We start from the raw sequence: 16580 nt of genomic DNA, 5'->3' as shown, positions 1-16580 counted from the left end.
AAAACTCTACTCGACGCTGCTGAAGGTCAACGGAAAGTCCCCATAATCCCATCCCTGTCTAAAACAATTTTTGTTCTCCCTAACCTCGATCAAACCGCGAGTTTTACGGTTCCCCAAAACTAACATAGTGTTTAAGAAATCAACATGCAATTGTAAAATAATAGTTTTAAATGAACTTGGCTCCGTTATGCCTGATGGCGCATTTGTAGGCTCATAAATGATTACGCAAAAAAAATCTCATTTACATTACATTTTGATAATGTATGGAAAAAATAATAGAATATCTGTTCTCACGTAGTAGGTATTAATCGAAAGAGAACGGGAGAAAAGAGAATCTCTTAATGTTAGATAGATCATTTTGAAAAGCCAAGTGAGAATTGTGGCGAAGCTGAAATATGGATGGAGCTGAGCAGAGATTGTATTTCATAGTTAACTAGCTGTACCCGGCAAACTTTGTCTTACCTACTGCGTTTTTTGACGTTTCAAGTTTCTATCCCAGACAAAGTCCCCGGTCACAAAATGTATGGAAGATCGATTTTCAAAAACTCTCAATTTTTTCATGTTTTTTGCCTCATAAACCTTCCTTGGGTGGAAACTAACAGAACAAAACTAAGGTGATCAAAATCGGACCTTCCGTTCGAAAGTTATGCGCGGTCCCACGTATGCCACTGCATTTTTATATATATAGATAGATAATAATGATAGTTCGTCTTACCTAATACCATTCCGGCTAGTACCACATATGTTATATAAGCCATGGTAGGGATGTACAAATCCGGTGCGTTTATATCGTAACGAGGTTGTACCGGATTGTCATGATCGTATTTTAAGGACCAATCCTAAAAAAGCAAAGAAAATTAATGAAATGCAAATACATATCTATTGCAATAATTGGATTTACCCTTTGAGTGAAGGGAAAGAAAATCAATCGTAACTTATTCATCACGTATCGGTTATCTACAGCGAAATAATATTTCAATTTTGTCACTGGGATGTACTTTTCGAAATGAGTGTGTACAATTTCCTTTCCCTGGTCAGCCAACTTTTGTCCATATTGTAGTGCCATATCTTGCACAATCGGTTGTTGAAAAACGGAAAATTGAGGTGGGAAACTGGCACCTGGTTGCTGTGTTGGTCCAGGCGGATTCATTGGCATGTTTGGTTGCGGTTGTGGTACATTAGCAAAGTTGCTATATTGATTGAAGCCTGGCCCATAAGCATTGGGTGCAGATGTTGGTACACCATATGCAGTGTTGTTCGTCATTGGTGGTGCGCTTTGTTCGAATGCACTGAACTGCGGGGCGGATGCAGCTGGAGCGCCCATTGCGTTGATGTCACTCACACGTTTCGGCTTTTTCGGCCCTCCCCCGGAAGCTGAAATCAATTACAGATATTGGTAAATATTAAAAACTATATTCAACATTCAAATCTATCATTGAAAAACAACTACAAGCTAACGTTTTCTCTTCAATTAACCCTCTAGCAGTCGGCGACTACCTGCAGCGATGCCGCGCTCACGCGGTGTACCACAAGCGTGCATTTTTCATGGTGCGTGTACTCAGTACACGACGCGACCGCTCCCGGGTTCATTTTCACGTCCGATCTACATGAAATACCACGTAGCTCGTCCTTATTCTCAAAATCTCAAAAGTTACTTCACGGGATTTTTTTTATTGAAAGCGGTTGAACTCAGAGTTTAAATCCACGTAGGTACGTCCAAATTTCAGCAAAAAAAAAAACCCTCATGACGAAAAGAATAAACCTGCCGATAATGAGCCTCTGCACGAATCTGGCGTACTGCTCACTCCCACAGAAAATTTAAAAACAGCGCGCACAGTAAAAGTCAAATTTGACTTTTACTGTGCGCGCTGTTTTCAAATGTTCTGTGGGAGTGAGCAGGACAGGGCAAATTCGTGCAGAGGCTCATACCCTACTAACAGATGTTTATAGGTAAGGGTAAAGTTCAATGAGGCTGGACATTCACGGCCTATATCTTTCTGTTGAGCATCAAGTTAAGCATGAAATTGGTTTATTTTGCTCGTGAACCGAGCATTTTTAATGCCTGGCTAAGAGTAGGATGCAGCAACATCGACAATTGTAATTGTAATTTATTAGCAATACGATAGCCTATTAGCTTTACATCGGGTCAAGGAAAAATATTCAACCTAAAGTGTCTTGGGTATACCGAAGTGCGAAACCTTATCGTTTTGACAGGTTTTCTGTTTGATTGGAACTATGGCAGAAAATCAGGGGCTTGTTAGTTCAACCCACTATTGTAAACATAATTCAACTGGTGAACTGGTTCTTTTTCTTTTGGCCAACTAGCACCATTTGGCGCAAGTTGTGTTTTACGTCGGCTGGGTCTAGGAGCTAAGCCTTAAATTCCGACGCCCAGGGAGACAGCCAACAGGTGTGGACCATACATATCGAACCCATCAACACATGGGCCGGGACCTACGGCTTTACTTCCTATCCGAGGGAAGACGTGATCACGGATTTTTTGTAGGTAGGGTGGGACGGGGCAAGATGGGTCGCGGGGCAAGATGGGTCAGTGCCATTTTTGGGCGCATTACTCATGTTTTGTTAAATATTAATAATTTTGTTAGATGTCCAGCATGAATATACAAAAGTTTGGGACATTGATTGAAAAATTATTCACTCTCATTGGAAAAAAAAAAAATAAAATGGCTTTTAGCCATTTTTCTTATGCGAATGCGATACATTCCATATAATCTCCATATAAACGGCCGCGGGGCAAGATGGGTCACCTTCAATTTTGAGCGTATTTTTGGAGCATTCAAAAGTTATTTATTTTTTATTACAAGACTATCTCATAAATGACTTCAATCAAGCGGAATGAACACTCAAAATTGTAATTGTAATTTTGTAATTGTAATTGCTCAGTCCACACCCAGGCCGACAACTGTCAGCCCATCTGCTTGTGGGCAGATGTGGACCTACTAAGCCTCCCCCGTTAACATGTCCTACACCGAATTAGCACACCGGGATCTTCCACAGGCAGGCGCTGGCGTTACCAGTCCCAACAAGTGTCAGATACATTAAATAGATGGGGTAGAGGATATAAGAAGATGTGGGAATAGGATGGGAATAGGCAGAAAATGAAGAGATAGTAGAGAGGTTTCGATTTTGTTGCTGAAACGAGAAAAAGAAAGAATGATAAAGAACATTAGCGATATGTTCATAGATTTTGATTTGGTCGATAATTTCTCATCTATTTTGTTTCCATATCGTTGCATCGGTGACCATTTTCATCGCATTTCTAGTTTTTGTTAGGGCCAGCTCGCGTTTTTTCGTCATGTCCTCTTTGCCGGTTGGCGACGTTCGGGATGTAAGTAGAAAAGCATGCATTTCATATGATTAGTACGACAGTAATTGTGATTGCTCAGTGCTTCCAGACCATTTGTCCGCAGTACATATCAGGCATCCCGTTTTAACAAGTCCTACACAGAATTAGAAACCCGGATCTTCCACAGACAGTCCTAACTAGTGTCAGATAAGTTCAATTGAGGATAGGAAGCGGCAAAATGAGAAGACAGTAGAGAAGGTTTGGTTCATTGGTAGCTGTGTTCAGTGGTGCGAAGTGTCAGTATCAACCTACATTTAAAGCTGAAATTGAGAATGGTATCCACTCATTTTTCCATTTACTATCGGAATATCAATTGAATAGCCTCTGATCATTCAATTGACATCAGCTCCAGCCTCAGTCAAGGTACATATCATTCAATTGAGCCCCAGCTAGGAAGCATAAATGTGTGGTGTTGTAGGTTCAAAGCTTTTACCATCGTTGATGACGTCAAACCCGACATCAACCTATCATTCACCTATTTTTATTTTGGCCACCAAACCCAACTTAGACCCAATAGTTGATCGATGTTGGTCCAACAGTGGCCCAACATTCGATAAAAATTGACCCAACTTTGACCCGACATTCGACATTTTTTCAGTGTGGCGGAATTTTTCGGGGTTTTTCGTGTTTCCAGTTAAGCTACTCATTCGAGTGACAGTTTATTCAATTGACAAGGATTCGCTTCTCATTTGATAGGTGCTCTGATTGAATGAAATCGTTTTGAACATAACTAGAAGGAAAAATGATTGAACAGATTGGTTGGTTAGTGTTCAAATGAATGAATTGAATTTTTGCAACACTGGCTGTGTTCATGTGATGTTTGTCTGACATTTAAAAACTATTTTCCGTAAGTGTTTAACTCTCCACCCCCAATTTAATACCGGAAAAATATCTGATCAGATGTATAGTTTGGCAATTCTTTGTCCACATTGAAATGCTTTTGTTAATACATCTTTTATCAAGAAGGAATAAAGTTGTTTACTGTTATAAAATAATTCAGTTAAAGGACAGCTAATGTATTGTAATCCATAATAAACCTACAGAAAATGTCTCAATAAAAAGTTAACTCTAGTTCAACTAACTACACAAACTAAAAAGTGTTATTATATTTTACCAATGATTTCATCCTAATCTTGACCCTAACATAGTTATGCGCTTAGAGTAAGTAGACGCCGCTTATGATTTTGGTTGGACAATGACCAAAAATAGTGTTGTTTCGACAATAGTCACATACTATGCCCTACGACATTGACGATTCTATTGTCTATGGCTCACCTATTTCGTGCCACCCAGCAGGGACTTGGTCTGGTACCCAATTCAGTACATCCGCTCCACGTAATGTACCGCACCTCTTTTGATTTGTGATATATTACGCGGAACATTACTCTCTTCATTCGGATAGCGGCTATGTAACCCATTGAATTAAAAGCCTCTATCAAACATGAAGCGATTAATCGGAGACTGAAGACTCTATACCAAATTTGGCTCAGAGACAGGTAATCAGTGAGGTCAGTTTTTCTCGTTTGTCAGAGACGATTGATACGTATTAAGACAAACTTTCCACTGCATCTGCCAGCAATAATCGGTGATCGATCAACATTCCGAGTACCCCAATTTACACAAGAATGCCAAGGATCACCGCTCATGCTTTACAATACAGCTGGAAAAACTAGAACAACACCTGGCCACAATGATGCATAAAGCACTAAAGCGGACCGGAAGTTTTGGTGAGCCAGCCCCCACCAAGCGGAATGAACACTCAAAATTATAACATAAAATTATGATATTTTTTTTAGTGAAAACATCGATTTTCAAGTCGCCTTAGGACCACTCAAATCGTAAAGTTTTTTATATTCCAAATATATAAAAATGAGTTTGAAGTTCCTTTGAGGCAACAAAACTCAAGAACGGGTGAACCGATCAGAATAACTCTTGCACGGTTCAGTTCGTATTCGTGGTGGCTGTGTTTAAATGTACAGAAAGTTACGAAAATCAACTAGAAAAGTAACAACATTGATAAAGTACTGATTTTCCATTAGCTAGGAAGGAAACCAACACGGCCAAAATAAAATCAATCTAGAGTGCGGTGCTATTTTGAGCTCAACAGTTGTCAAACCACCACAAGACGGCAAGACAAAGTTTGCCGGGACAGCTAGTTCCAAATAAATCTATAAAATGTTTACTAGTAGCTCTTGTTTACTCAATGGAGCGTATATGAATGCGGAACAAATCATATATTTTGACGTTTTTCGTTGAGAAAATGTGATTACTTAAAAGGTGACCCATCTTGCCCCGCACTTTTTTCACGGTGCAAAATCGATCACTTTTCAAAACTGCTCGTTTACATCATCTTTTGTATTTAATGAACTTTTTATCGACTTTTAGCATAGCTAACTAGTGTATTAAAGAGTACCGGACGAATACAAACCAATACGATTTGTATTTACAAAGTTATGGTGATCCATCCTTATGCGACCCATCTTGCCCCGCCCCACCCTAATTGTAATTTTTTTTTAAAACGGTAGCCTGTTAGTTATGAGCCATTTTACGAGACGTTTCGGATCAGCTGATCGCTCATTTCAAGAATGAAAATTTGACAGGAGGTTGCGCCCGAGCCCGTGAGTGTTAATATCAATATCAATATCGATTCCTTGACCTGATTTAAAGTTTGTACACTGACAGGCTATCGTAGAAATAAACTTACAAATTACAAATTACAAAAAAATTACAAATATCAACTGTCACAATGTTTAACATCCAAACTGCAATTTCCTTGACCTTATATATGGTACATCCAATAGGTTATCGTTATGAATAAATAAAACAATTACAATCAACACTGTTGTCGTTTCGTAAAATAGACTATGGTCCACTGCACGAATTTATTCTGGCCTGCTTACTCTCACACGAAATTTGACGTTTGAGCGGTGTCGGCACCTCTCAAACGTCAAATTTCGTGTGAGAGCAGGCCAGAATAAATTCGTGCAGTGGACCATTAATACAACTTTTGCTAAGGTCAGTGGTCCTAGCAGTCCGAAAGACAACGCAAAACAAATAATACACAATTAAATATCAAGTAAACGCAGTATGTAGTATTGTAGTATTTATATATGCATAATGTTATTTATTAGAAATTGAAACACATTTTATTTATAAGTCGGATGTCAGTATCAAATTTTAGCATTATTTGAATGATTAGCGAGCTAGCGAAATAAAAGATGCACCACACGAAAAAAAATGTTTTTACAACCTTCAAACTTACGGTGACGGGTACCGCTACTCGCATTATAATTCATTCTTCTAGTCGTCAATCACAAACACCAGAATTTTTGCTATCAAATTCACAATTTCATGAAGTATTTTTATTGAGAATCACAAATATATTTTTTGTTCATTTACACATCATCACGATCATCACCGATCAACGCCAAAGAAAAACTGCAAAATGTCAGGAGTCGCAAAACAAAAGGGCTGTACCGCAAACGCAATCACCCGCAGTACACGCCTAACCCCAGCTACCCAGATTGGCGTCAAAGTGACCCAGATTGAGCAAAACTGCAGTAGGGTAAGACATCAAACTTTGAACCAGGGAGAATAACCGGGAGGGAACACCGGCGAACAAACGCGCTGAAAAAAGTGTTTCGCGAAGTACCCCAGTACGGAGGGTTAGCCTAACATTAGCCTAATGTGAGACTAACTGGCCAGCATGTTAGGCTAACTTTTTGTCTCACTTTTGGCTAATGTTAGTCTAAAATTAGACAGATATGACACACTTTTGTTAGACATGTTGCAAATTCGAAACATGTTTGTTAGTCTAACATTAGACTAACGTTAGACATGTTTTACTATGGGCTCATAGACAAATGTTAGGCATAAATTTTATGCTGCTTGTTTTCATTCCAGCTGTCATCCGAGCAAGAAGTATGATTGTAGTAGTGAACTTTTGTCGACGTTCACTACTACAACCGTACTCTTGCCACCTCTTGCTTCGAATGAAAGCTGGACGAAACAAATTCAATAAGAAAAAAACTCGGAGCCTGTTCAATTTCAATTTTAATTTTAACTTTAATTTCAATTTTAACTTTAATTTAAACTTAAATTAAAAGTATATTAAAATTAAATTAAAATTAAATTAAAATTAAATTAAAATTAAATTAAAATTAAATTAAAATTAAATTAAAATTAAATTAAAATTAAATTAAAATTAAATTAAAATTAAATTAAAATTAAATTAAAATTAAATTAAAATTAAATTAAAATTAAATTAAAATTAAATTAAAATTAAATTAAAATTAAATTAAAATTAAATTAAAATTAAATTAAAATTAAATTAAAATTAAATTAAAATTAAATTAAAATTAAATTAAATTTAAATTAAAATTAAATTAAAATTAAATTAAAATTAAATTAAAATTAAATTAAAATTAAATTAAAATTATTGTCGCGCTTATCTTTTATTAGAGTCCTGCGGCGGTCGTACGCTCGCAAGGCATATCGCCGCATGACAGTCGCAAGGCAAAACAAAAGAAAAACTGATCCCGCCAAAAACAAAAGCACGTGGGTTTCGCGAAGTGACAGATGTTTTTGAATGTGTTTGTGACGAACGGCAAGAGTAGCTCAGTGGAATGAGTGTTCTTGCTGTCAAACTCCATATAGTGGAATTATATACTTTTAAATCTGGTGACGCTGTTATGATTAGTGACTGTCGCGCTAATATCAGAAGCCAGAGGCAGATAATCGCCATATTCTGATTTTTCTTGAAAGGCATAATAAATTAAAATTAAATTAAAATTAAATTAAAATTAAATTAAAATTAAATTAAAATTAAATTAAAATTAAATTAAAATTAAATTAAAATTAAATTAAAATTAAATTAAAATTAAATTAAAATTAAATTAAAATTAAATTAAAATTAAATTAAAATTAAATTAAAATTAAATTAAAATTAAATTAAAATTAAATTAAAATTAAATTAAAATTAAATTAAAATTAAATTAAAATTAAATTAAAATTAAATTAAAATTAAATTAAAATTAAATTAAAATTAAATTAAAATTAAATTAAAATTAAATTAAAATTAATTTAAATTAAATTAAAATTAAATTAAAATTAAATTAAAATTAAATTAAAATTAAATTAAAATTAAATTAAAATTAAATTAAAATTAAATTAAAATTAAATTAAAATTAAATTAAAATTAAATTAAAATTAAATTAAAATTAAATTAAAATTAAATTAAAATTAAATTAAAATTAAATTAAAATTAAATTAAAATTAAATTAAAATTAAATTAAAATTAAATTAAAATTAAATTAAAATTAAATTAAAATTAAATTAAAATTAAATTAAAATTAAATTAAAATTAAATTAAAATTAAATTAAAATTAAATTAAAATTAAATTAAAATTAAATTAAAATTAAATTAAAATTAAATTAAAATTAAATTAAAATTAAATTAAAATTAAATTAAAATTAAATTAAAATTAAATTAAAATTAAATTAAAATTAAATTAAAATTAAATTAAAATTAAATTAAAATTAAATTAAAATTGAATTAAAATTAAATTAAAATTAAATTAAAATTAAATTAAAATTAAATTAAAATTAAATTAAAATTAAATTAAAATTAAATTAAAATTAAATTAAAATTAAATTAAAATTAAATTAAAATTAAATTAAAATTAAATTAAAATTAAATTAAAATTAAATTAAAATTAAATTAAAATTAAATTAAAATTAAATTAAAATTAAATTAAAATTAAATTAAAATTAAATTAAAATTAAATTAAAATTAAATTAAAATTAAATTAAAATTAAATTAAAATTAAATTAAAATTAAATTAAAATTAAATTAAAATTAAATTAAAATTAAATTAAAATTAAATTAAAATTAAATTAAAATTAAATTAAAATTAAATTAAAATTAAATTAAAATTAAATTAAAATTAAATTAAAATTAAATTAAAATTAAATTAAAATTAAATTAAAATTAAATTAAAATTAAATTAAAATTAAATTAAAATTAAATTAAAATTAAATTAAAATTAAATTAAAATTAAATTAAAATTAAATTAAAATTAAATTAAAATTAAATTAAAATTAAATTAAAATTAAATTAAAATTAAATTAAAATTAAATTAAAATTAAATTAAAATTAAATTAAAATTAAATTAAAATTAAATTAAAATTAAATTAAAATTAAATTAAAATTAAATTAAAATTAAATTAAAATTAAATTAAAATTAAATTAAAATTAAATTAAAATTAAATTAAAATTAAATTAAAATTAAATTAAAATTAAATTAAAATTAAATTAAAATTAAATTAAAATTAAATTAAAATTAAATTAAAATTAAATTAAAATTAAATTAAAATTAAATTAAAATTAAATTAAAATTAAATTAAAATTAAATTAAAATTAAATTAAAATTAAATTAAAATTAAATTAAAATTAAATTAAAATTAAATTAAAATTAAATTAAAATTAAATTAAAATTAAATTAAAATTAAATTAAAATTAAATTAAAATTAAATTAAAATTAAATTAAAATTAAATTAAAATTAAATTAAAATTAAATTAAAATTAAATTAAAATTAAATTAAAATTAAATTAAAATTAAATTAAAATTAAATTAAAATTAAATTAAAATTAAATTAAAATTAAATTAAAATTAAATTAAAATTAAATTAAAATTAAATTAAAATTAAATTAAAATTAAATTAAAATTAAATTAAAATTAAATTAAAATTAAATTAAAATTAAATTAAAATTAAATTAAAATTAAATTAAAATTAAATTAAAATTAAATTAAAATTAAATTAAAATTAAATTAAAATTAAATTAAAATTAAATTAAAATTAAATTAAAATTAAATTAAAATTAAATTAAAATTAAATTAAAATTAAATTAAAATTAAATTAAAATTAAATTAAAATTAAATTAAAATTAAATTAAAATTAAATTAAAATTAAATTAAAATTAAATTAAAATTAAATTAAAATTAAATTAAAATTAAATTAAAATTAAATTAAAATTAAATTAAAATTAAATTAAAATTAAATTAAAATTAAATTAAAATTATTTTTTTTTTTTTTTTGTCTTTATTATAGAGACTTTCAGCCTGGGGCTGGTTCGTCTCTTTGATTATAGAGGCGCAATAGAGGGCCACCTTGGCAAAGCATTTAACATAGTTACAGAGTTAAATAATTACAGAGTTTGATATTATTTTGTTACAAATATTGGTAGCGAATCATGTCCTTCATACGTGCGTTTTTCATCATTGGTTAAGGGCTGTTGTTGTTCTGTAAATCATTGTCGTAGTCCTATAGTCGTGGCTTGTGTCTTCAACTTTAAGTAGTTATTAGCTAAATTTGCTCGTAGAGTTTCGAATCTTTTAAGAAAAGTAACAGGGCTGCTTCTGCGGATGGGTCGTTTGCAAGGATGTCTCTAATTCCAGTGTCTAGTCCGTATGTAGTTCTGTAGGATTGGTATTGAGGACAAACTGCAAGTATGTGTTCAATGGTCTGTCGAATTCCACATACATCACAGATAACATGATGATATCGTCCAGACGGCATATGACTAATACGTGTGTGACCAGTTCGCAGTCTTGATAGGATTCGTTGATCTCTCCAGTTGGTTCGGTCGATCCATTTCTTCGTCTCGCCCTTCACCTTGCAAAGAAAGAGATGACGTTCTTGTTGCCATGTTGCTCCCCATGCTTCCATAATTATATTTTTGACCCAAGTTTTCGCGTCTTGGGAGGGGACTTGTCTTGTGAGTTGCTGTGAGTTACGACCTGAGGCCGCAAGCCGATCAGCACTTTCGTTGCCGGATATGCCGCAGTGGCCAGGAATCCAAACGAAGAGGATACCAGGATTCATTGCCGCACGAATTGCTTGTACCCATGGCTTTGAGAACACTTGCAGAGTCAGATAGTATCGCTGTATGAGTTGCCGTTGCATTTGTGACCGCTAGGTGAATGGCTGCAGCCTCAGCGGAGAAAACTGAACACATGTCTGGCAGTCGTTTATGAAAGTCTCGTTCCATTCCTGACACCCCAACACCAACTCTATCATCAGCCTTTGATCCATCGGTATAGATTATATCATATCCGGCTAATGTTGTCGCTTTCACACGGTTGAAGGTACTTAGGACTCCAGCCGAACTTTCACCGACTTTGTAGTGCCGTTGGAAGACCCAGTTGACTTTTGGTTTAGGCGAGTCCCACCTTTGGTCTCCAATCCGGTCCAATTCCGCTACCGGGGGGAGTTCCTGATGGGCTATTTCCTGAAGGAGTTTGTTAGCCTCCCCAAGGAGAAACACTCCCTCTACATCTCCATACGTCCTTTCAAGAAAGCTCAATGCTCTTGTGCATATGGCAGTGGCGATAACGTAGTAGAATGGCAATACTCCAGCTTCGACACATGCAGACGACGCCGGGGTGGATGGAAGTAAACCGGAGGCTATTCTTACACAGCGATTGTATACTGGCCCTAATATCTGTAGCATTTCTTCGGATGACCGACAAGTTAGCTCTATCCCGTATAGAAGTTTGCTAGTTACGATCGCGGATGATATCCGCAACGCAGTTTCACGGTTATTGTGGTTGTGACGACTCGTTATTGATCGTAGTAGACGGACCCTGGATTCACATTCTTTTTTGGTCATGTTGAAATGTTTTTGAAACTTGAGATGACGATCTAAATGGACACCGAGAATGCGGCAATAGATCTTGTAAGGCACAACCTTGTTTTCAATTTTTATGGGTTTTAAATCCGCTCGGTGCCGGTTATTGCAGATGTGTGTGACGGTACCAGCGGCGTCATGGTCGCAAATTTTTCCGCAGTCAAGTTCGCAGATTGTGAACAATCCTCGGTACTCACTTTGCGTAATTTATGTTTAGTCCCTTACTGTCAGAGCTGTCAGATCAGTGTAACACGCTAAATAAAATTTACACAAAAGGCAATTTACACGGAAAAAAATACACGGTTATGAATATTTATTGGGTACCGGACTGGTCACCGAAAATTTGATCGTTTTCTTTGGTACATCGAGGTCTTGAAATTAGTCTATGACGGTACTTTTAGTTGCAGATAGTTCAAATCCTACCGATTTGGCCCATTTGCTGACGGCCGTGACTGATGCTTGGAGTTTTCTTCGAAGTAGAACTGGCTTATGTCCGACAACAACGATAACAATATCGTCAGCATAAACGAAGATGTATATGTCTTTGGGGAGCGCCTCGAATACTCCGTTCATAGCCACTAGAAACAGTGTCACTGCGAGAACGGAGCCCTGGGGAACTCCGGTCTCTTCCATAGTCAACCTGTGACTCCCGATGAAGACCTGAAAGGTCCTGTCCAGAAGAAAATTTCTTATAAAATGGAGAATGTGCCCGGCTAGGCCCCATGCAGACAATTGTTTCAGGACAAATGGTGTCCAGGTTCTGTTGTATGCTTTGGAAATGTCCAAAGCTGCTATGTCTACGTGCTGATCGGTTCGGAGAGCGTCATCTAGAACTTGACCGAGGGAGGCAAAGTAGGTTCCTGTTCCGAAACCTTTTCGGAAGGCGTGCTGTCGTTGATCCAGCAAGTTTTTGTCTTGCAGGAAATCGGTAAGCCTGCGGTTGACCATTCGTTCGAAGACTTTACAGACACAGCTCGTTAGTGAAATAGGTCGATAGTCCTTTGGTTCAGTCGAAAAAGCACCGTTCTTTGGTATAGGAGTTACCAGGCTATGTCTCCATTGTTTTGGGAAAAGGTCATCGGTCCAATTTTGGTTCAGTAGATTTAGTAGAGTCTGCTTTGCCCTTCGCGGTAGGTGCTTCAGTAGGGGGTACCTAATATCATCGGGACCGGCAGATTTACCTTTACCACTAGCTAAGGCAAAAGTAAGTTCCTTCATGGTGAAGGGTTGATTTATCGTCAGAGAGGAGGTATCATGAGGAATGGTCACTGCTTCCAAAGATGTTGATGAAGCATTGTTTCGTCTGATGAAATGATGATCGTAGCCACTGATTGAAGAGAGACTAGCAAAGTGTTCCGCGAGCTTATTCGTTACCACCGTAGGGTCCCTGGAGATTGTGTTGTCATGACGGATGCCTATTCCTTTGGTTCTCCTCTTCCCACAAAGAGAGTTCACTCTGGACCACAATTCCGTAGTAGTCTGGTTGCTGTTGATTCCGTCGATGAACTCTTCCCAATTTCTGCATTTGGCGTCTCTGATTATCTGCCGGCATTCGTTTCTCTTTAAGCGGTATTCCAAAATGATTCTATCTTTGTCTGGGTGATCAGCTGGAAGCCTCTTTACCGCTCTCATTGCTTTTCTTCTCGCTTTGACGGCAGAACGAGTTTCTGCAGACCACCAGTGTAGAGCTTTACGCCCAGGAGTAGCACTCGTCCTAGGTATAGAACTTTTAGCAGCATCTAAGATTGTTGTAGTGAGCTGACCGATAGTAGATGGGTTTTTGTTATCCATATTTTCCTCTATGGCTAATTCGAATGCGGCCCAATCCACTTGGTCATAACACCAACGAGGACGTCGAGATGTCTCGGGTGGTTTATCATTTACACTAATGAGTATGGGCCGGTGATCGCTTCCCATGGGATCCTCAAGGCAGGACCACAGCAGTCGATTGGTAATTCCTCTACTGGCCAATGACACATCGATCGCAGTGTCCGTTCGACCTCGCGTAAAAGTCGGAGTTCCGTCATTCAGTACGACTAGGTCACAATCTTCAGCGATTTCTGCGCAGATTGTACCTCTACCATCGGGGATGCAGGAGCCCCAAAGAGGATGGTGGCTGTTGAAATCACCTAGTATTAGTCGAGGTTCATCAATTTGTCCAAGGAGGGCCCGAAGTTCTGTCTCCAAGTCCGGTAGATTGTGACATTGTATGTAGATGCTAACCACTGATAGTGGGAAAGGTTCCTCGATGCGTGCAGCTGTAGCCACTAAATTGGAGTCCAATCGAATCGGTGAGAAGCGTACAGATGAATGTATGCCGAGTGCTACCGATTGGTACACATTATTACCAAACTTCGATAACCATGTGAACTGTCCTCGGAGGCATCGGTTCATCATTTCTACGTTGGTTTTGTGTGTTTCTTGGATAGCAAGGACGAAGGGGGAGTTTGTGTTGACAAGCAATTCAAGATCTGCCAAATTGTTACAAAATCCGTTCATATTCCATTGGATAGCGATCGTTGTTGATGTTCTCGTTGATGGAAAGGATCTATTAATCTCCGAAGAGAATTCGGTGGACACTGCTGAGAAGCGTTGTGGCGCGATCGTGTGGCCATTTATTGAGTGACTTGGTACGTTAGACCAGTTCGGGCCGTAGGTACATTGTTGGAGCCTGTCATACTCTTCAGCGTTGGTTAAAGCACTCGAAGGCAAGGCCGAACGAGCGGTGTTTCGCTCTAGCTGTACCTCGTGTTTAGTGACGGTGGTTGGCGATGTTGCAGAGTCGTTGTGTTTGCGGTTCGGAATTTCTGCGTGTTTCTCGGTGTTTTTAATGTTTGCAGCGGCAGGCATTCCTAGTTTAGTATTTCCTATCCATCCAGGGGAATAGGTGCGAGCACCCTTGTCCGTTCCTCTTCTGCCATCCCTGGGTCGCCGAGGGTTGTCCGTAAGATCCGGTGAAGCAGTGACGTCCGCACAGACGGGGCCCCGACTACCCTTAGGGAAGGGCAGGAAAAGACCCGGGGAACGAGGTGGATACCTCTTGTGCGTCCCGGAGACGAGAGAATCCACTGAGCGCCGAGGGTTGTCCACTGGTTCCGGTGGTGGTATAACTTCCGCACCAGAGGTGCCCCGACTACTCAGGGCTTCTAACGTCCGCTTCATCCTGTTTCCGTTGTTGTTGTTCCACATTGTTCGAGAGAGAGTGTTTGCGTATGGTGTAGCTGAATTATTCGTCTCTTGATTCATATTACATATGTTCTCGTTGTCAGTGTTGTTCGTCAAAACGTTTGGTGTGTAGTTAGCCATTGAGTCGTGTTGGAGATATGAGGTCTAATTTGAGCTGAGTAAACGACGAGCGAGGTAACGAGCTGACAACTACCTAGGATTCCATTGTCAGGTCATCGCCCGACGGATTGTCGGGGATGTCTAGTGGTAGATAGCGATCTGTAGTTCTCATCTTGACGGGTTGATTTGATGTCGGATCGATCGGAGATCGTAGCCGTTTGGACGATCTGCTTCTCGGCTTGTCCTTACCCCTGGAACCACGGTTGCGACTGCGACTGCGACTGCGACTCTTACGGGGTTTCTGCTTCTGTTGTTGAAAGTTTTGGCTGCCGGTGTTGCTTGTGCCACTTGATTCTTCTGGGGACTTTGGAGCTGGGAGGTCCGTCGGCGTGATGTCTGTTTCGGTTTTCTTGAGTAGAGCGTTGTACCGCTGAGTGACTTCGTTGAGTTGGCTCTTCGTAGTTCGATAGAGATTTTTGTACATGTTGAGATCATGCTGCAGTTTGTCCACGACAACTTGTTGGTCCTGGAATTTCCTGTCCCATTCGTTCTTCTGCAGTTCCATTTCCTCATCTTTCTTGTTCAACCGTTCCTCCATTTCTGACAAACGTTTAAGAATTTCCACATTGTTGTGAGCGTTACTGGAGTTTCCGGTTTGCCCGGATTGTGACCCACTTCGGTTTTGCTGATGGAATTTCTTAGCTGCTTCGTATGTCATATTCAGGTTCACTCGTATTTTGGCGATTTCGTTTTCGGTCAAATAAAGTGGACATTTTTTACTTGACGCGGGGTGTTCCGATGACTTACATTTGACGCAGTAAGCCATGAGGAGGCATCTTGTTCCTTGAAAGACTTCGTGAGTGCCAGCGCAGGTGCCACAAATTTCGGTATTCTTGCAACGCAGCTTTGTGTGACCAAACTCCCAGCATTTGTAGCACTGCATGGGAGCGGGGTAATACGGCCTTGTCGCAGAACGGATGAAGCCGAGATAGACGGTTTGTGGAATCGATGTACCGGATACGGTGAGAATTAGCATCGATGTGTTGATCCTCGTATTTCCATCACCTTTCCGAGTGATTCTCCTGACCGACGTTACGCCTTGCTCTGTTAAAATGTCTTGTATTTCCGGTTCCGTCAGATCTTGCACCTCGTGACTGAAAATTACACACTTCACGTAGTTGTGAATGGGATGCTCAACGATGCTTACTGGGGTATGATCGAACAGTTCTGTCAAAGCTT

The 16580-nt window shown here is 35.7% G+C and overlaps 1 protein-coding gene across 2 annotated transcripts in view; it reads right to left on the bottom strand.

Moving 5' to 3' along the window:
- The window catches only part of LOC134287788 (protein YIF1B-A), a 48617-nt gene extending 41796 nt beyond the window's left edge, over positions 1 to 6821 (bottom strand). The window contains exons 1-3 of one of the 2 annotated variants that reach the window (XM_062850701.1): positions 6618 to 6821; positions 902 to 1374; positions 716 to 839 (exon numbers count right to left, since the gene is read on the bottom strand). In XM_062850701.1, the coding sequence (XP_062706685.1) occupies positions 716 to 839; positions 902 to 1374; positions 6618 to 6663 (643 nt within the window). In that variant the 5' untranslated portion in view covers positions 6664 to 6821. The remainder of the gene's footprint in view (positions 1 to 715; positions 840 to 901; positions 1375 to 6617) is intronic. The other variant, XM_062850733.1, reaches the window with a different exon arrangement.
- Between the last annotated feature and the right edge of the window lie 9759 nt (positions 6822 to 16580).

This window comes from Aedes albopictus, chromosome 1 (genome assembly GCF_035046485.1).
Source record: "Aedes albopictus strain Foshan chromosome 1, AalbF5, whole genome shotgun sequence".
NCBI lineage: Eukaryota > Metazoa > Arthropoda > Insecta > Diptera > Culicidae > Aedes > Aedes albopictus.
Note: the sequence above shows the minus strand (reverse complement) of the source record. Positions and strands in the feature narration are given on the sequence as shown.